Here is a 13,063-nt window from a genome sequence, read left to right as displayed (position 1 = left end):
GTCGAAGGTGATGGGCTTGTCGGACCAGTCTAGGTAGACTGGCGCCGCCACCTTTATCGAGCAGACCTCCCGGCGCTCTTTCTTACGGTGCCGAGCCGAGGCGTTCGCCGCTTGCCCACCGTAGATCATGAAGCAGTCACGGACCTCGGGGAACTCTCCTGCTTGGTGATCTTCCTTCTTGTCATCGTCGCGGGCCCTGCCACCCTCCGCGGGTGGCCCGGCCCTGTGGAAGTGGCGCCGAAGCATGACACACTCCTCAAGGGTGTGCTTGACGGGCCCCTGATGATAGGGGCATGGCTCCTTGAGCATCTTGTCAAAGAGGTTGGCACCTCCGGGGGGCTTCCGAGGGTTCTTGTACTTGGCGGCGGCGACAAGGTCCGCGTCGGCGGCGTCGCGTTTCGCTTGCGACTTCTTCTTGCCTTTCTTCTTGGCGCCGTGCTGAGTAGACGCCTCGGGAGCATCTTCCGATGGGCGGCCCTGGGGCTGCTTGTCCTTTCGGAAGATAGCCTCGACCGCCTCCTGGCCAGAGGCGAACTTGGTGGCGATGTCCATCAGCTCGCTCGCCCTGGTGGGGGTCTTGCGACCCAACTTGCTCACCAGGTCGCGGCAGGTGGTGCCGGCAAGGAACGCGCCGATGACATCCGAGTCGATGATGTTGGGCAGCTCGGTGCGCTGCTTCGAGAATCGCCGGATGTAGTCCCGGAGGGACTCTCCCGGCTGCTGCCGGCAGCTTCGGAGGTCCCAGGAGTTCCCGGGGCGCACGTACGTGCCCTGGAAATTGCCGGCGAAGGCTTGGACTAGGTCGTCCCAGTTGGAGATCTGCCCCGGAGGCAGGTGTTCTAACCAGGCGCGAGCGGTGTCGGAGAGGAACAGGGGGAGGTTGCGGATGATAAGGTTGTCGTCGTCCGTACCACCCAGTTGGCAGGCCAGACGGTAGTCCACGAGCCATAGTTCCGGTCTCGTCTCCCCCGAGTACTTTGTGATAGTAGTCGGGGGTCGGAACCGGGTCGAGAACGGTGCCCGTCGGATGGCCCGGCTGAAGGCCTGCGGACCGGGCGGTTCGGGCGAGGGACTCCGATCCTCCCCGCTGTCGTAGCGTTCCCCACGCCTGGGGTGGTAGCCTCGGCGCACCCTCTCGTCGAGGTGGGCCCGACGGTCGCGGTGATGGTGCTCGTTGCCGAGGCGGCCCGGAGCCGCAGGCGCGGTGTTGCGCGTGCGCCCGATGTAGACCAAGGCTTCCCGCATGAGTCGAGAAGTTGCGGCATGAGGTTCCGAGGGGTATCCCTGCCTTCGGGAGGCAGAGCTCTCGGCCCGTCGGACCGCAGCGCCTTCCAGGAGATTCTTGAGCTCCCCCTGGATTCGTCGACCCTCGGTGGTTGATGGCTCCGGCATCGCGCGGAGAAGCATCGCCGCTGCAGCCAGGTTCTGACCGACCCCACTAGATGCGGGTGGTGGCCTGACCCTGACGTCATCGGCGACGCAGTGCTGGAAGCCCTGGGGCAGGTGACGTATTTCTCCGGCCGGGGGTTGGCCCGCCCATGCCTGCCCGACGTCCCGGCGGATCGGCTCAAGCGCTCCTGCTCCCTCGTCGAGCCTGGCCTGCACCCCGCGGATTTGCTCGAGCTATGGGTCATGGCCCCCCGCCTGAACGGGGACCACAGCTAGCTCCCGCGGGATGTCAACGCGGGGCACCGGCCTAGGGAGATCACCATCCTCCGGCATGCCGAGATGATTGCCTTCGGAAGGACCCCCTAGATCGACGTGGAAACATTCGCGGCTTGGGCCGCAGTCCTCATCGTCGAGGCTGCGGCTACCGTCAGAACAGTCGGAGAGGCAGTAGTCACATGCGGTCATGTAGACCCGCATGGCACTGGGGTTGCCAAGTCCAGAGAAATCCCAACAGATGCTGGGGTCGTCGTCTTCCTCGGACCCAGAGGGCCCGTAGGTCGAGACGTCCGTCAACCGGTCCCAAGGCGACCGCATGCGAAACCCCAGAGGGTTTGGACTCGCCTCTACGAGAGCGTCCGCCAAAGCGAGGTCACTAGGTGGGTTGAGGCTGAATCCAAATGACGTAGGATGTGAATCAGTCGGTACCTTTTGGTCGACGAGCGGCGATGAAGTCACGTCGGGGACTGACTGCACCGTCGTCTCAGGTACGAGGGTGACGTCCAGCAAGCTCTCCGCGAGCGCGCTGGCGTCATCCGCTTGCTCGAGATTGGCGTGTCGCGGGGAGACGACGCTCGTCTTCGTCTCAGGCGCGAAGTCGATACCCGGTGCGCCCCTCATTGGGGTGCCGGCGCTGTCGACTCGCTCGACAGCCGACAAGGCGCTGCCTCCTGCTTGGCCTTGGTTGCCCTGCCTTCCCCTCCGCCGACGGGGAAGAAGGCGGGACGAGCTCGAAGATTGTTCTTCTGCCACGCGGGGAAGACGTCGTCGATTCCGTCGCCGGCGGGTGGGCTGTCGGCCGCCATTGTCGTTGTCGCGCGGCGGTGGGAGGAGTATCATGTCGTAGTTGCCGTCGAAGGACATGAACTCAAGACTCCTGAAACGGAGCACCGTCCCGGGTCGGAGAGGTTGCTGGAGACTGCCCATCTGGAGCTTGACGGGAAGCTGTTCGTCAACACGCAGCAGGCCCCTACCTGGCGCGCCAACTGTCGGCGTTCCGAGACCGGGGGGTCCCTTGGGCCGACGAGTGAGTGTCGCCGCGTGCCCCAGCCCAGATGGGTCGAGCGCGAGGGCGAGCGCGAAGGGGGGAGAAGCGAGGCGGCCGGAGACCGGCGTGAGAGAGGTGGGAATCCCGCGGCCTTCGTGTTCGTCCCGCGGCCAGGTCGGGTGCGCTTGCAGTAGGGGGTTACAAGCGTCCACGCGGGAGAGGGAAGCGAGCGGCCCCAAGAGAGCGCCTGTCTCGTCCTCGTCCCCGCGCGGCCAACCCTCTCTAAGAGGGCCCTGGTCCTTCCTTTTATAGGCGTAAGGAGAGGATCCAGGTGTACAATGGGGGGTGTAGAAGAGTGCTACGTGTCTAGCGGGGAGAGCTAGCGCCCTAAGTACATGCCGATGTGGCAGCCAGAGAGATTTTGGCACCCAGCTGGTGTGATGTCGTGGCCGTCGGAGGAGCGATGGAGCCTGGCGGAGGGACAGCTGTCGGAGCGGTTGAGTCCTTGCTGACGTCCTCTTGCTTCCGTAAGGGAGCTGAGAGCCGCCGTCGTCACAGAGCATGCGGGGCGCCATCATTGCCTATCTGGCGGAGCTAGCCAGATGGGACACCGGTCTTGTTCCCTGCGGCCCGAGTCAGCTCGGGGTAGGGGGATGATGGCGCTTCCTGTTGACGTGGCTGGCCTGCGCCCTAGGTCGGGCGATGTGGAGGCTCCTCCGAAGCCGAGGTCGAGTCTGTCTTCCATGGCCGAGGTCGAGTCCGAGCCCCTGGGTCGGGCGAGGCGGAGGTCGTCGGCAGAGGCCAGGGCGGAGTTCGAGCCCTGGGTCGGGCGGAGCGGAGTTCGCCGTCTTCTGGGGCTGAGCCCGAGTCCGAGCCCTGGGTCGGGCGGAGCGGAGTTCGCCGTCTTCCGGGACTTAGCCCGAGACCGAGCCCTGGGTCGGGCGGAGCGGAGTTCGCCGTCTTCCGGGACTTAGCCCGAGTCCGAGCCCTGGGTCGGGCGGAGCGGAGTTCGCCGTCTTCCGGGACTTAGCCCGAGTCCGAGCCCTGGGTCGGGCGGAGCGGAGCTTCCTATGGTGCCTTTGGCAGGGCCTGACTGCCTGTCAGTCTCACTCTGTCAAGTGGTACTGCTGTCGGAGTGGCGCAGGCGGCGCTGTCCTTCTGTCAGGCCGGTCAGTGGAGCGGCGAAGTGACGGTGGTCACTTCGGCTCTGCGGGGGGGGGGGGGGGGGGGGGCGTCAGGATAAAGGTGACAGGCTACCTTTGCATTAAATGCTCCTGCGACTTGGTCGGTCGGTGCGGCGATTTGGTTAGGGTTGCTTCTTAGCGAAGGCAGGGCCTCGGGCGAGCCGGAAATATGTTCGCCGTTGGAGGGGGGCCTCGGGCGAGACGGAAATCCTCCGGGGTCGGCTGCCCTTGTCCGAGGCTAGGCTCGGGCGAGGCGTGATCGAGTCGCTCGAATAGACTGATCCCTGACTTAATCGCACCCATCAGGCCTTAGCAGCTTTATGCTGATGGGGGTTACCAGCTGAAAATTAGGAGTCTTGAGGGTACCCCTAATTATGGTCCCCGACAAAACTTTAGGGAGGAAAACAAATAGGCTTGTAGGCACGGGTAGGGGTGATAATGGATCGTGATCTAAATATTTCTTCATAAACAGTAGGGTCCTAACTAAATTTTAGTTAAAAATGAATAGAAATATGATTCAATTTTAATCCGATTTAATCCTTAAATTTTACAGTATAAAATTAGAGTCCATTGTCACCTAGGTACGAGTGTGCGACCTACTCCGGGCATCGGATGGTCGTCGCGGATACCGAAAACCGCCGGTACCGAAAGTCCGAAAGCCCCGAACCCATCAAACCTGAAGTGCGACCGCGACTGCTCGCCGCCCGGCCACCAGACGCCACGATACGCACCATTTTCCGTTTCCCTCACCCCTGGCGCTCTACCAGTCACCATTTATATGCACGCTCGCGCGCGTGCCAGCGACTTCGTCCAAGAAACGCAGCCCGCCCACCCACCACCGCCAGATGACGACGCCTCGCCACAATGCGTCGCCGCCGCCGCTCCCCGTGCTCACGCTCCTCTGGCTACTGCTGCTCGACGCTCCCGCCGCCGCGCAGCAGAGCCCGTCGCGCGACAAGGATAACGGGGGCGGTGGCGGTGGAGGGGGCATGCCAGCCCAGACGCCCAGCTTCAGCGCTCCCATGGTCGTGCTGCTGGTGGCGCTCATCGCGGCCTTCTTCTTCATCGGTTTCTTCTCCGTGTACATGCGCCGGTGCGGGCGGGGCGCCTCGGCCGGTCCCGTGATCCCGGCCGCCGCGCTGCTCGCTCTGTCGCGGCAGGAGGAGCGCAACCAGCAGCGCGGGCTCGACCCCGCCGTGGTCGCGTCGTTCCCGACGATGAGGTACGCGGACGCGAGAGAGCTTCGGGTCGGCGGCAAGGACGCCGCGCTCGAGTGCGCCGTCTGCCTCAGCGAGTTCGAGGACGACGAGGAGCTCCGGCTGCTGCCCAGCTGCAGCCACGCCTTCCACCCGGACTGCATCGGCGAGTGGCTCGCCGGCCACGTGACGTGCCCCGTCTGCCGGTGCAACCTCGATCCCGAGGAGCCGGCCGGTGAGGCGACGGGGGAGGGGCGGCAGCAGGACCATGTGGCGATCGACGCGAGCCACGATGGCGCCGGAGAGGAGGGGGAGGAGGACAGGAGGCGGGATGAGGCGATGGAGCTGGAGCGGATCGGGAGCCAGCGCCGCGCGGTGCGGTCCCGGTCGGGGCGGCCGGCACCGCTCGTCCCGCGGTCGCATTCGACGGGCCACTCCCTCGCCACCACGCGCCTCGACGGCGACGTGGAGCGGTTCACGCTCCGGCTGCCGGAACTCGTGCGCAGGGAGATGGTCGCCGCGGCCGGCGAGGAGAGCCTGCGCCGCACGGGCCTGCGCGAGCGCGGCGGCGCCCGGAGCGCGCGGCTCGGGAGGTCGGACCGGTGGCCGTCGTTCATCACCCGGACGTTGTCGTCGCGGGTCCCGTTCTGGTCCGCGTCGAGGAGGGCGCCCGACCTGGAGGCGTCGTCCATGACCACGGGAGGGGCGGCCGCGAGGACCAGGCGTGAGAAGATGGGCGGCGCGTCAGACGGCTCGGTGACCCCTGCTAAAGGCAGCGTGCGCTTCGACTGCCTCGGCGTCGCCCCCGCCGTGACGGGCGCGAGAGTCGGCGCCGCGTCCTGCGACAACGAGATGGAGGAGGAGGACGACGAGGAGGACGAGGAGAAGGCGATCGCCCGGCACCGGCAGGCTTGAACGTGGGCGGAAAGCGGGGATTCCGCGCCCCGCATGTGCTGCTCGCCTACTTGCCCCCATTCGTCAGTTGGAATTGGAACGGCAACGGCAACGGCCAACGGCAGTGTCACACACGGACACTCCGCATGGTCTGGTCCTGGTGGCGTATCAATGCCCCGGCGAGAGGACCGGGACGAGACGCTGCATCATGTCTGAACTCTCTGCCGACGTATCCACGACCACAATCCATCGCCCTGTGATCCGCGAGACGAAGCAGGTCGCACGCGAATGGGAACACGCACCGCTGGAGCGGCGATTCCTTCAGCTGAAAATGGTTTCTTTATTTTCTTCCAACCTTTTCTACTTTCTCTTGAGCGTCTAGTCCTCTGGAGAAAAAGGAGTTCTTGATTCATTTCTTTCTCTTAGCGTCTAGAACATCATGTTGGGCTGGGTAACCTAGAAAAAAAGTAGTGTTTAAATAGAGATAGAAAAAAAACTGGGATAAGTGTTGACTGATTATTGTGTCTTTTCGTCAACCCTGGTAGTACATAGTTTATCTTACTTCCGGACGGAGATGGAAGGTTGCGAAGTTATGCAAGAAACAAACCCACAGAGCGCTGTCGTCTCAAACATACGGACTCCCGTGAAATTATTAAATTCATAAGAAATTTAAGCTTGTGTTCATTAGGCTGTTTATTTGGTTTTAATCTGTACCGACTTATACTTAACAGCTCACTTTAATCTAAAACAAATATTATGACAGTTTTCTCCGTAGCAGTAGCAACAAAAATGTAAAGGTCCGGGCGTCCGGCTGACTGTGCATAGCGCGCTCGAAGTCAAACGAGATGCGGTCTGGTCTAAATTGTCCATCGTTGACGTTTATCTTCCAGATGCTTGCTGTTTCGGGGAAGAACTGACCCTTGGGATTCAGAGCTCGCACTTTTGAAAACGGTGACCCTGCTTCTAGTAGTACTCATAGGCTCATAGCAATGGCACTCGTACCTTACTGTAGCACGGCCCTACACTAGCAGCTAGTACCAGACAGACAACATGTTTGGCGTCCGTCGGGCCAAATTTACCGCAAAATCCTTTGGCAAATGTTTTAGCCATTTCCGGAGAATTGCGTTTCCAACCCAGCAAAGGACCGAAAACTCTAGAGCCAATAAAACAAGGCCCATCAAGGCATGTAGTTGTGTCAAAGGATTTGTCGGCCTAGTAGCGTTCCAGCAGCTTACCTATTCTTATCCATATATTCAAACTCTACTCTACAAATAGTGCAATCTATAGTACAAAACATTATTTTAAGTGATCATATAGGTGAACTACTAGATATGGTCTTAGCGTGGGTCTAGCCGACGAGACAGACCATTTGCCCTTAGTCCAGCTTACTCATTCCTATCTCCTATTTCTAGGTGATGTAACCTAGAAAGAGTAAGAAAAGGAAGACAATAGACATACATACAAGCATGATACTCAAACCAAGATGACATGATACAATGAGAAAACAACTTAACAAAACTATCGAAGAGGGTTGGGTGGTGTCATTTAAAAGCATCATCTAATAGTTACAATATCAAGATTTTAAAGTTGAGGAAGTCATATAGTTAACTCTTAATATGTTCTTAATGTCACATTAGTATAGAATATGTTAGAGGATTATAGACTTTTTCTACTGTTTGTTACATAGGTAGTATGCTACATTAGTGAAATTATGTACCAAACTACCTCAGATAATATTTAGATATTTTTAAAGAGGTAGAATACCTGATTTTATAGATGATGGGATGAAGAAAACAACAATAAATGGGGATTAAGTAGTTTTTTTCTATAATTTCAAGATGTCACCATGCTAGTTTCTAAAATTGTATCTTATAATCTCATATGTAGATAATATTGATAGTATTCATAGTTCGTACTACCAAAAAATATTAAGATCCTTTAAGGACATGTTTGTGAGCTAGGAGGTCAGGGGGATTGAAGGGACTAAAATCTCCTGGCTCACAAACAAGCCCTAACCCAAATGGATCCACTTAGGGTTGAAAACGGATGGGTAAAATCCTGTCCTAACTCGTTAGGTTTTCCATATTTGACCCATTCGTTTCTGGATTTGCAGAAAAATCCGAAAGTGTGACGGAAACAGGAGAGGGTCTATCCCGTTATTTTTTGCGAGGTCCCGCTTTTTGGATTGAACCCGTATTTATTTCATATTTGAGGAATCCGGGATCGACCCAATATGCATTAGTGCATTAACTGAAGTCTCATATCCTTAGGTGATAAATTATAGCACAAGAGTCTATCCTAGCCACCGGCTCTCCTTGATGACAAGTAGTCTAAAGGCTTAAACAACACTGGTCATAGCTACTTATACACCATTAACAAAGCAAACAACAATAAAATATTGTATCTCTGTATCTATTTGTTTCATGTTGTTGCTATGCCGATCAATCACTAGTTAGCCATCAATATTATATGTGTTTGTATTAAATTATGAGTTTCCATTTAATGTTTCTATTTTCGTTCATTTTCGTACTTCGGTTTATCTCGTTTCGTTCCTAACTATTTCGAACTTGGTTTCGTTTTCGTACTCTGGTTTATCTTGTTTCGTTCCTAACTATTTCGAACTTGGGTCCGTTTTCGGTGTTAAAATAAGAAAACCGAAACGAGATAGAGATTTTCCCATCCATTTTCATTTCTAGATCCACTTATCATCCTAAAATCCTAAGCTTAGGCTGTTTCTAGCCGATCATGCACTGCTTTACATTATAACTGCATCATTCACAGAATAAATTTTGGATAGGAGATAAAGAAAGAAGATTGGATGGGTAAGAGCATCTCCAAAAGAATCTTCATTTTTGACTCTCTATTTAACTCTCTATTTACCTTTTCATAAAGATTATACTCTATATGTAGCATCTTCGTTCTAACAGATTATCTATCTAGTTTGACTAGTCAGGTGGCTAGCCAAATTTGGCTAGTAAGGGAGCCAATTTGGAGAGTCGGATAGCTTGGCGAGTCAAATAGCTAGTCTGTTGGAGAGTTATTTTGTTGTTAAATAGCTAAAATTTGACTTGCTAAGCCATTTAGCTAGTCTCTTAGAGATGCTCTAAGGTTAGTACACGGCAACCAGTCATGGCTACAAGCGGCTTACGCCTCATCGCCACCAAAGCTCCCATATAAATATAATGGTGTGAATGCAGAGAAACATTTAAAAATCCTGGCTCCCTTTGTCAATCGACAAAAATATAACGCATCACCAACCGCTTGTTTCTCCTCGACCTTCTGGTCCCCCTAACTTTTCTAGGCCCTTGATAATCAAGTTCCCACATTAGTTCTGCCACATTTAAATGTTTGACATGCATTCTTTCTCCACATACATCTCATGATTACAACATTGACAGGAACAACAGACATTTCTGACGCGTATGCAAGCTAGTGAGTGTACCGTGTCAAAGGCTTCAGCTAAAAGGATCTGAAACAGGAGACACTCAGAAGCTAAGGAATCCTTGCGACCCAGCCTGAACTCAAGATGTGGAAACTGATGTAACCGGAAGAAACACCATTTACCCCGGTGTCTTCACGGTTGCAACTCACGTGCGCTAGCCAAGGCTTCTTGAAGACTGGTTGCAGCCTTGTCGTACATTAGAAAACCCATGAACCAGAACTCGTGGCCTTCAATGGATACGACCTGAATGTACTTCTCCGCGGGACTTAATTTGCTTACTGAAGGATTAGCTGCTCTTAGCTGGTGAAGAGGAATGACCACCTATTTATGAAAAGTGAAGAGAACATTCTTAATTAACACAGTTCATCTTTTTAATTGAAGTCCTGCTGATATTTGAACATCAAAATGGATCAAGCAACAACTGGGACAAAAGATCCAAGTTAGGTATGACAAATTCACATGCATTTTTCTTAAGTGACAATCAGTGCTTCAGCATTCAATCCAGAGACACAGAAAGCACCATTGTTAGAGTTAGACCATGTCCTCAATAGAGAGCATAGCATCAACTTGCAGTTAACAGTGCACCTCTTTTATGATTCAAAACTAAATTTTATCATAAGTGCGTAAGGCTCACAAACTAACCAGACTGCAATTGTGTCCTTTATTGTTTATAATTTAATATATGTATATATCTTCAGAATAGAATGGAACTGAAGAGTGTCACTGTTCTCATCCTCAAATCCAATACCATTTTTACCAGCGAGCACTAAAAACATAAGTTTACCTATTCTCACGTAGTAAGTCAAATTTATAAATCTACAGGAAACTAACAATAATGATTTATAGAAACCAAACCAGTCAATGATATGATACAAAAGGAAGATCGGTTTCAATAGCGATAACTAGATGCTAAGAAGGGAGTAACCCTTGCCTTGTAGTAACTCCATTCAGTTTTATTTCCAGCTTTGTATGACAGAGGATTGTCACTGCAGAAAGCAATCTTTGCTGTAGAAATATACAAGACTCCCATGACAGGACCCGCCGATGTTGAGAGATAGCACGCAAAGCATATTTTCAGCTGCTCATCTGGAAGAACTTCGAAGGTCTGCTTAAATATTTTTTCATAGCCCCCTTCTGCTAAAACTTTAGTCCCTTGTGCTAGGCGTCCCATAGCAGCTTCAGTAAAACTAGGTCCAGTCTTGACTGTTAAGAAGAATGGCATATTGTCAGGCAAAAGGGAAACCATGTTAATAGACGTACGATATTAAGTTTATTTCCCACGTCTTTAATTGAATTTGAAGGTTGATACAGGATCTTGCGGGTTGGGTATAATTATCAGCCAAATGTCTCACTCCATATTGAAAGTTTTAATGATTTCAAGTAAATAAGATGGACGATTACGGTACCTACACACACCACTGAGGACCTTCGCCCATGATCTACAACTATAGTCAGTTTTCAGTGATTTGAAGTTTGATCTTGAAAGTCCCATTGAAGAGGTGTCAGTTTTCACAATGCAGGGGACTCCACCCTGGCTTCATCTTAAGAGGTGTCGTGCTTTGAACTTGGGTTGGATGAGAGTTCCAACGACTACCACAATTCAACTTTCTAACCGTCGACTGCAAGAAACTTGGCCATCACAAGTTCTATATAGGTATTTAGCCACAAGCCCCAATCAACTGATAACTAAAAGGTAATGGAAAATCTTACTGTTGTAAGATCTGTCCAATGTTTGCTTTTTTCCCTGCAAGGGATTTGGTCAAAGTGCAAACAAAGACAAGTTTGCATATGCACTTGTAATCATTCAGTCAATAGAGACACCATCCAGTTAAGTTCGAAGACAAGCATGTTCATCTCTCCCCACAAATGATTCAGCACACTACAGGCCACATAACATCCTACGACCGAATGTCTAAGAAAGATCAACAAGATCATCATTAAAACTGCGAACTTTTGGGTAACAGAGTTTAAAGAGTTCTTTTTAAACACAAGTAAACTTATGAAGATACTTAGCCAGCAAGGCAAAAGCATATGGAAAGCCACACCAAAATGTTACTGTACGCTTCTTTTCTTGGGCCAAAGGTTCAAATATTCTGCTTCCCCGGCTCCACAACCCCCAACATAATTCTCAAAAGGAGTCTACCACAGCTTTCATTACTTTACATTTGCAACTTCATATATGGAGATTCTTTCCTTCGATAGTTAGAAAGCTAGTGCATCCTACCAATCCGTGCACCTCAAGGAATGAATCATGCGAAGAAACCAACACAATGGACCTTTCGAAGGAAAATAGAACGTTATCACTTAGCAGGGGTGCTGAGATCTCACAGTGTTGCCACGTGTCGCGGCTGAGGCTCTCGACCATCTTGGTGGTCTCCCCCCACGACTTCCCCCACCTCGACAGCGTCTCCCTCATCGCCTCCACGGCGCCTGACAATGGGCCAGGGCATAGTGAAATCAGAAACAAAAAAAAATCCTCTAGATAAAAGAGAAATACAGCGCAAAGCTAGGTCCGACGCGTCGAACTAGCGGGGGTTTTACCTTTAGACGAGGAGGACGCGGGCCCGCGGGACACGTACTGGCTGGACTCCGCCGCAGCGGCGGCGTGCACGTGCGTCGGCGACTCGGACGTGAGCTTCTCGCTCCAGGTGACCGTCTTGGGCGCTGGTGCGGGCGGCGGGGGCGGCGGATCGACCGTCTCAGCCTCCGGCGCCGGCAGGGGCGGGGAGGGATCGGGTGCGGGGACGGCGGCGCTGACGTTGGAGTCGGCCTGCGCGGTGGAGGCGGAGGCGTCGACGGCGGGGTCCATCTCGGCGGGCTGCGGCTGCATCTGAGCTCTGAGGAATGGGGGCGCGGTGGTGGGGTCCGAGGAAACGGAAGCTGGGAGTGGGGAAGGGGAACTCGCGCGTCGCAGAGCGTGCGTGGGGTTGGCAACTGGTGTTGTGAATTGTGATGTGGGTCAACCCGTTTCAGTTCCGTGTTGAAGCAAAGTCGCAGCTCGCACGTGGCGCTTCTATTACAACGGGCAACTGCAATCCGGTTCTCGAAGCGGGCGGGGTTTGGCCTCCTTTGGGCCGTCCTCTAGATTTTAGAGGAATAAAAGTATGGGCTATTAATTTTATGTAATCTAAGTTTTCTTATTTATTTAACATATTGTTGGTGTCGATCCGAACATCAATCACTGCGATGAGAATCGACGACGGTACTCTCTGCACAGGCACGGACGTTCCGCGGCCAGGGACTGGACGGTCCGCGACCTGGCACGGGGCTCGGGTTCCATGCCTGATGAGCCGGACGGCCCGTGCCTATAGGCCGGACGGTCCGCGCGTGCGCAGGGGCGGCGAGGTTCGCTGGCGACGCCTGGATCTCGCTCCCGGGAGAGACCCTGTCGGGGAGGAGAGATCCTAGGTGTTGTCTAGGTTCGGCAGGCCGACCTAGACACCTCTAATCGACGTAGAGCTGAAGAGAAGCGGAGAATTTGGGGGATTAAAAGACTAAACTAGAACTACTCCTAAATGTACAAGATAAAATACGAATTGTATTGATTGTAGGTCGATTGTTTATGATTAATCGGTCGTATAGAGGAGGGGGGTTGGACCCGTTACAAACTAATCTCCCAAGCTAATCCCGCGAATTTAGCTAACAACTGTACCAAGAAACTCGGAACTCTAATTAACTCTACGCGCGCGCGGAT

The 13,063-nt window shown here is 53.6% G+C and overlaps 2 protein-coding genes across 2 annotated transcripts; one reads left to right on the top strand and one right to left on the bottom strand.

The window, feature by feature from the left end:
* Window positions 1-4,619: 4,619 nt before the first annotated feature.
* LOC103629913 (E3 ubiquitin-protein ligase ATL31) lies at window positions 4,620-6,621 on the top strand. The gene has a single exon (XM_008651011.4). It carries the CDS (start codon window positions 4,683-4,685, stop codon window positions 5,946-5,948), a length of 1,266 nt encoding a protein of 421 aa, XP_008649233.1. The 5' UTR covers window positions 4,620-4,682; the 3' UTR covers window positions 5,949-6,621.
* Window positions 6,622-9,134: 2,513 nt separating this feature from the next.
* LOC100193496 (FIP1) lies at window positions 9,135-12,309 on the bottom strand. Its single transcript, NM_001138610.1, has 4 exons — window positions 11,911-12,309; window positions 11,698-11,799; window positions 10,301-10,572; window positions 9,135-9,690 (listed from the first exon to the last, which is right to left on the bottom strand). Exons 1-4 carry the CDS (start codon window positions 12,197-12,199, stop codon window positions 9,502-9,504), a joined length of 852 nt encoding a protein of 283 aa, NP_001132082.1. The 5' UTR covers window positions 12,200-12,309; the 3' UTR covers window positions 9,135-9,501.
* Window positions 12,310-13,063: the final 754 nt, after the last annotated feature.

The sequence above is a fragment of the Zea mays genome, chromosome 6 (assembly GCF_902167145.1).
Source record: "Zea mays cultivar B73 chromosome 6, Zm-B73-REFERENCE-NAM-5.0, whole genome shotgun sequence".
Classification (NCBI taxonomy): domain Eukaryota; kingdom Viridiplantae; phylum Streptophyta; class Magnoliopsida; order Poales; family Poaceae; genus Zea; species Zea mays.
Note: the sequence above shows the minus strand (reverse complement) of the source record. Positions and strands in the feature narration are given on the sequence as shown.

Bases quoted from the DNA above. Each gene is read 5' to 3' on its own strand.
- LOC103629913 (XM_008651011.4), top strand. From the start codon at position 4,683: ATGACGACGCCTCGCCACAATGCGTCGCCGCCGCCGCTCCCCGTGCTC.
- LOC100193496 (NM_001138610.1), bottom strand. From the start codon at position 12,199: ATGCAGCCGCAGCCCGCCGAGATGGACCCCGCCGTCGACGCCTCCGCC. The intron at 11,800-11,910 runs GTAAAACCCCCG...GCCCATTGTCAG, and splicing joins CGCGTCCTCCTCGTCTAAAG to GCGCCGTGGAGGCGATGAGG. The intron at 9,691-10,300 runs GCAAGGGTTACT...TTTCATAAATAG, and splicing joins CTGAATGGAGTTACTACAAG to GTGGTCATTCCTCTTCACCA.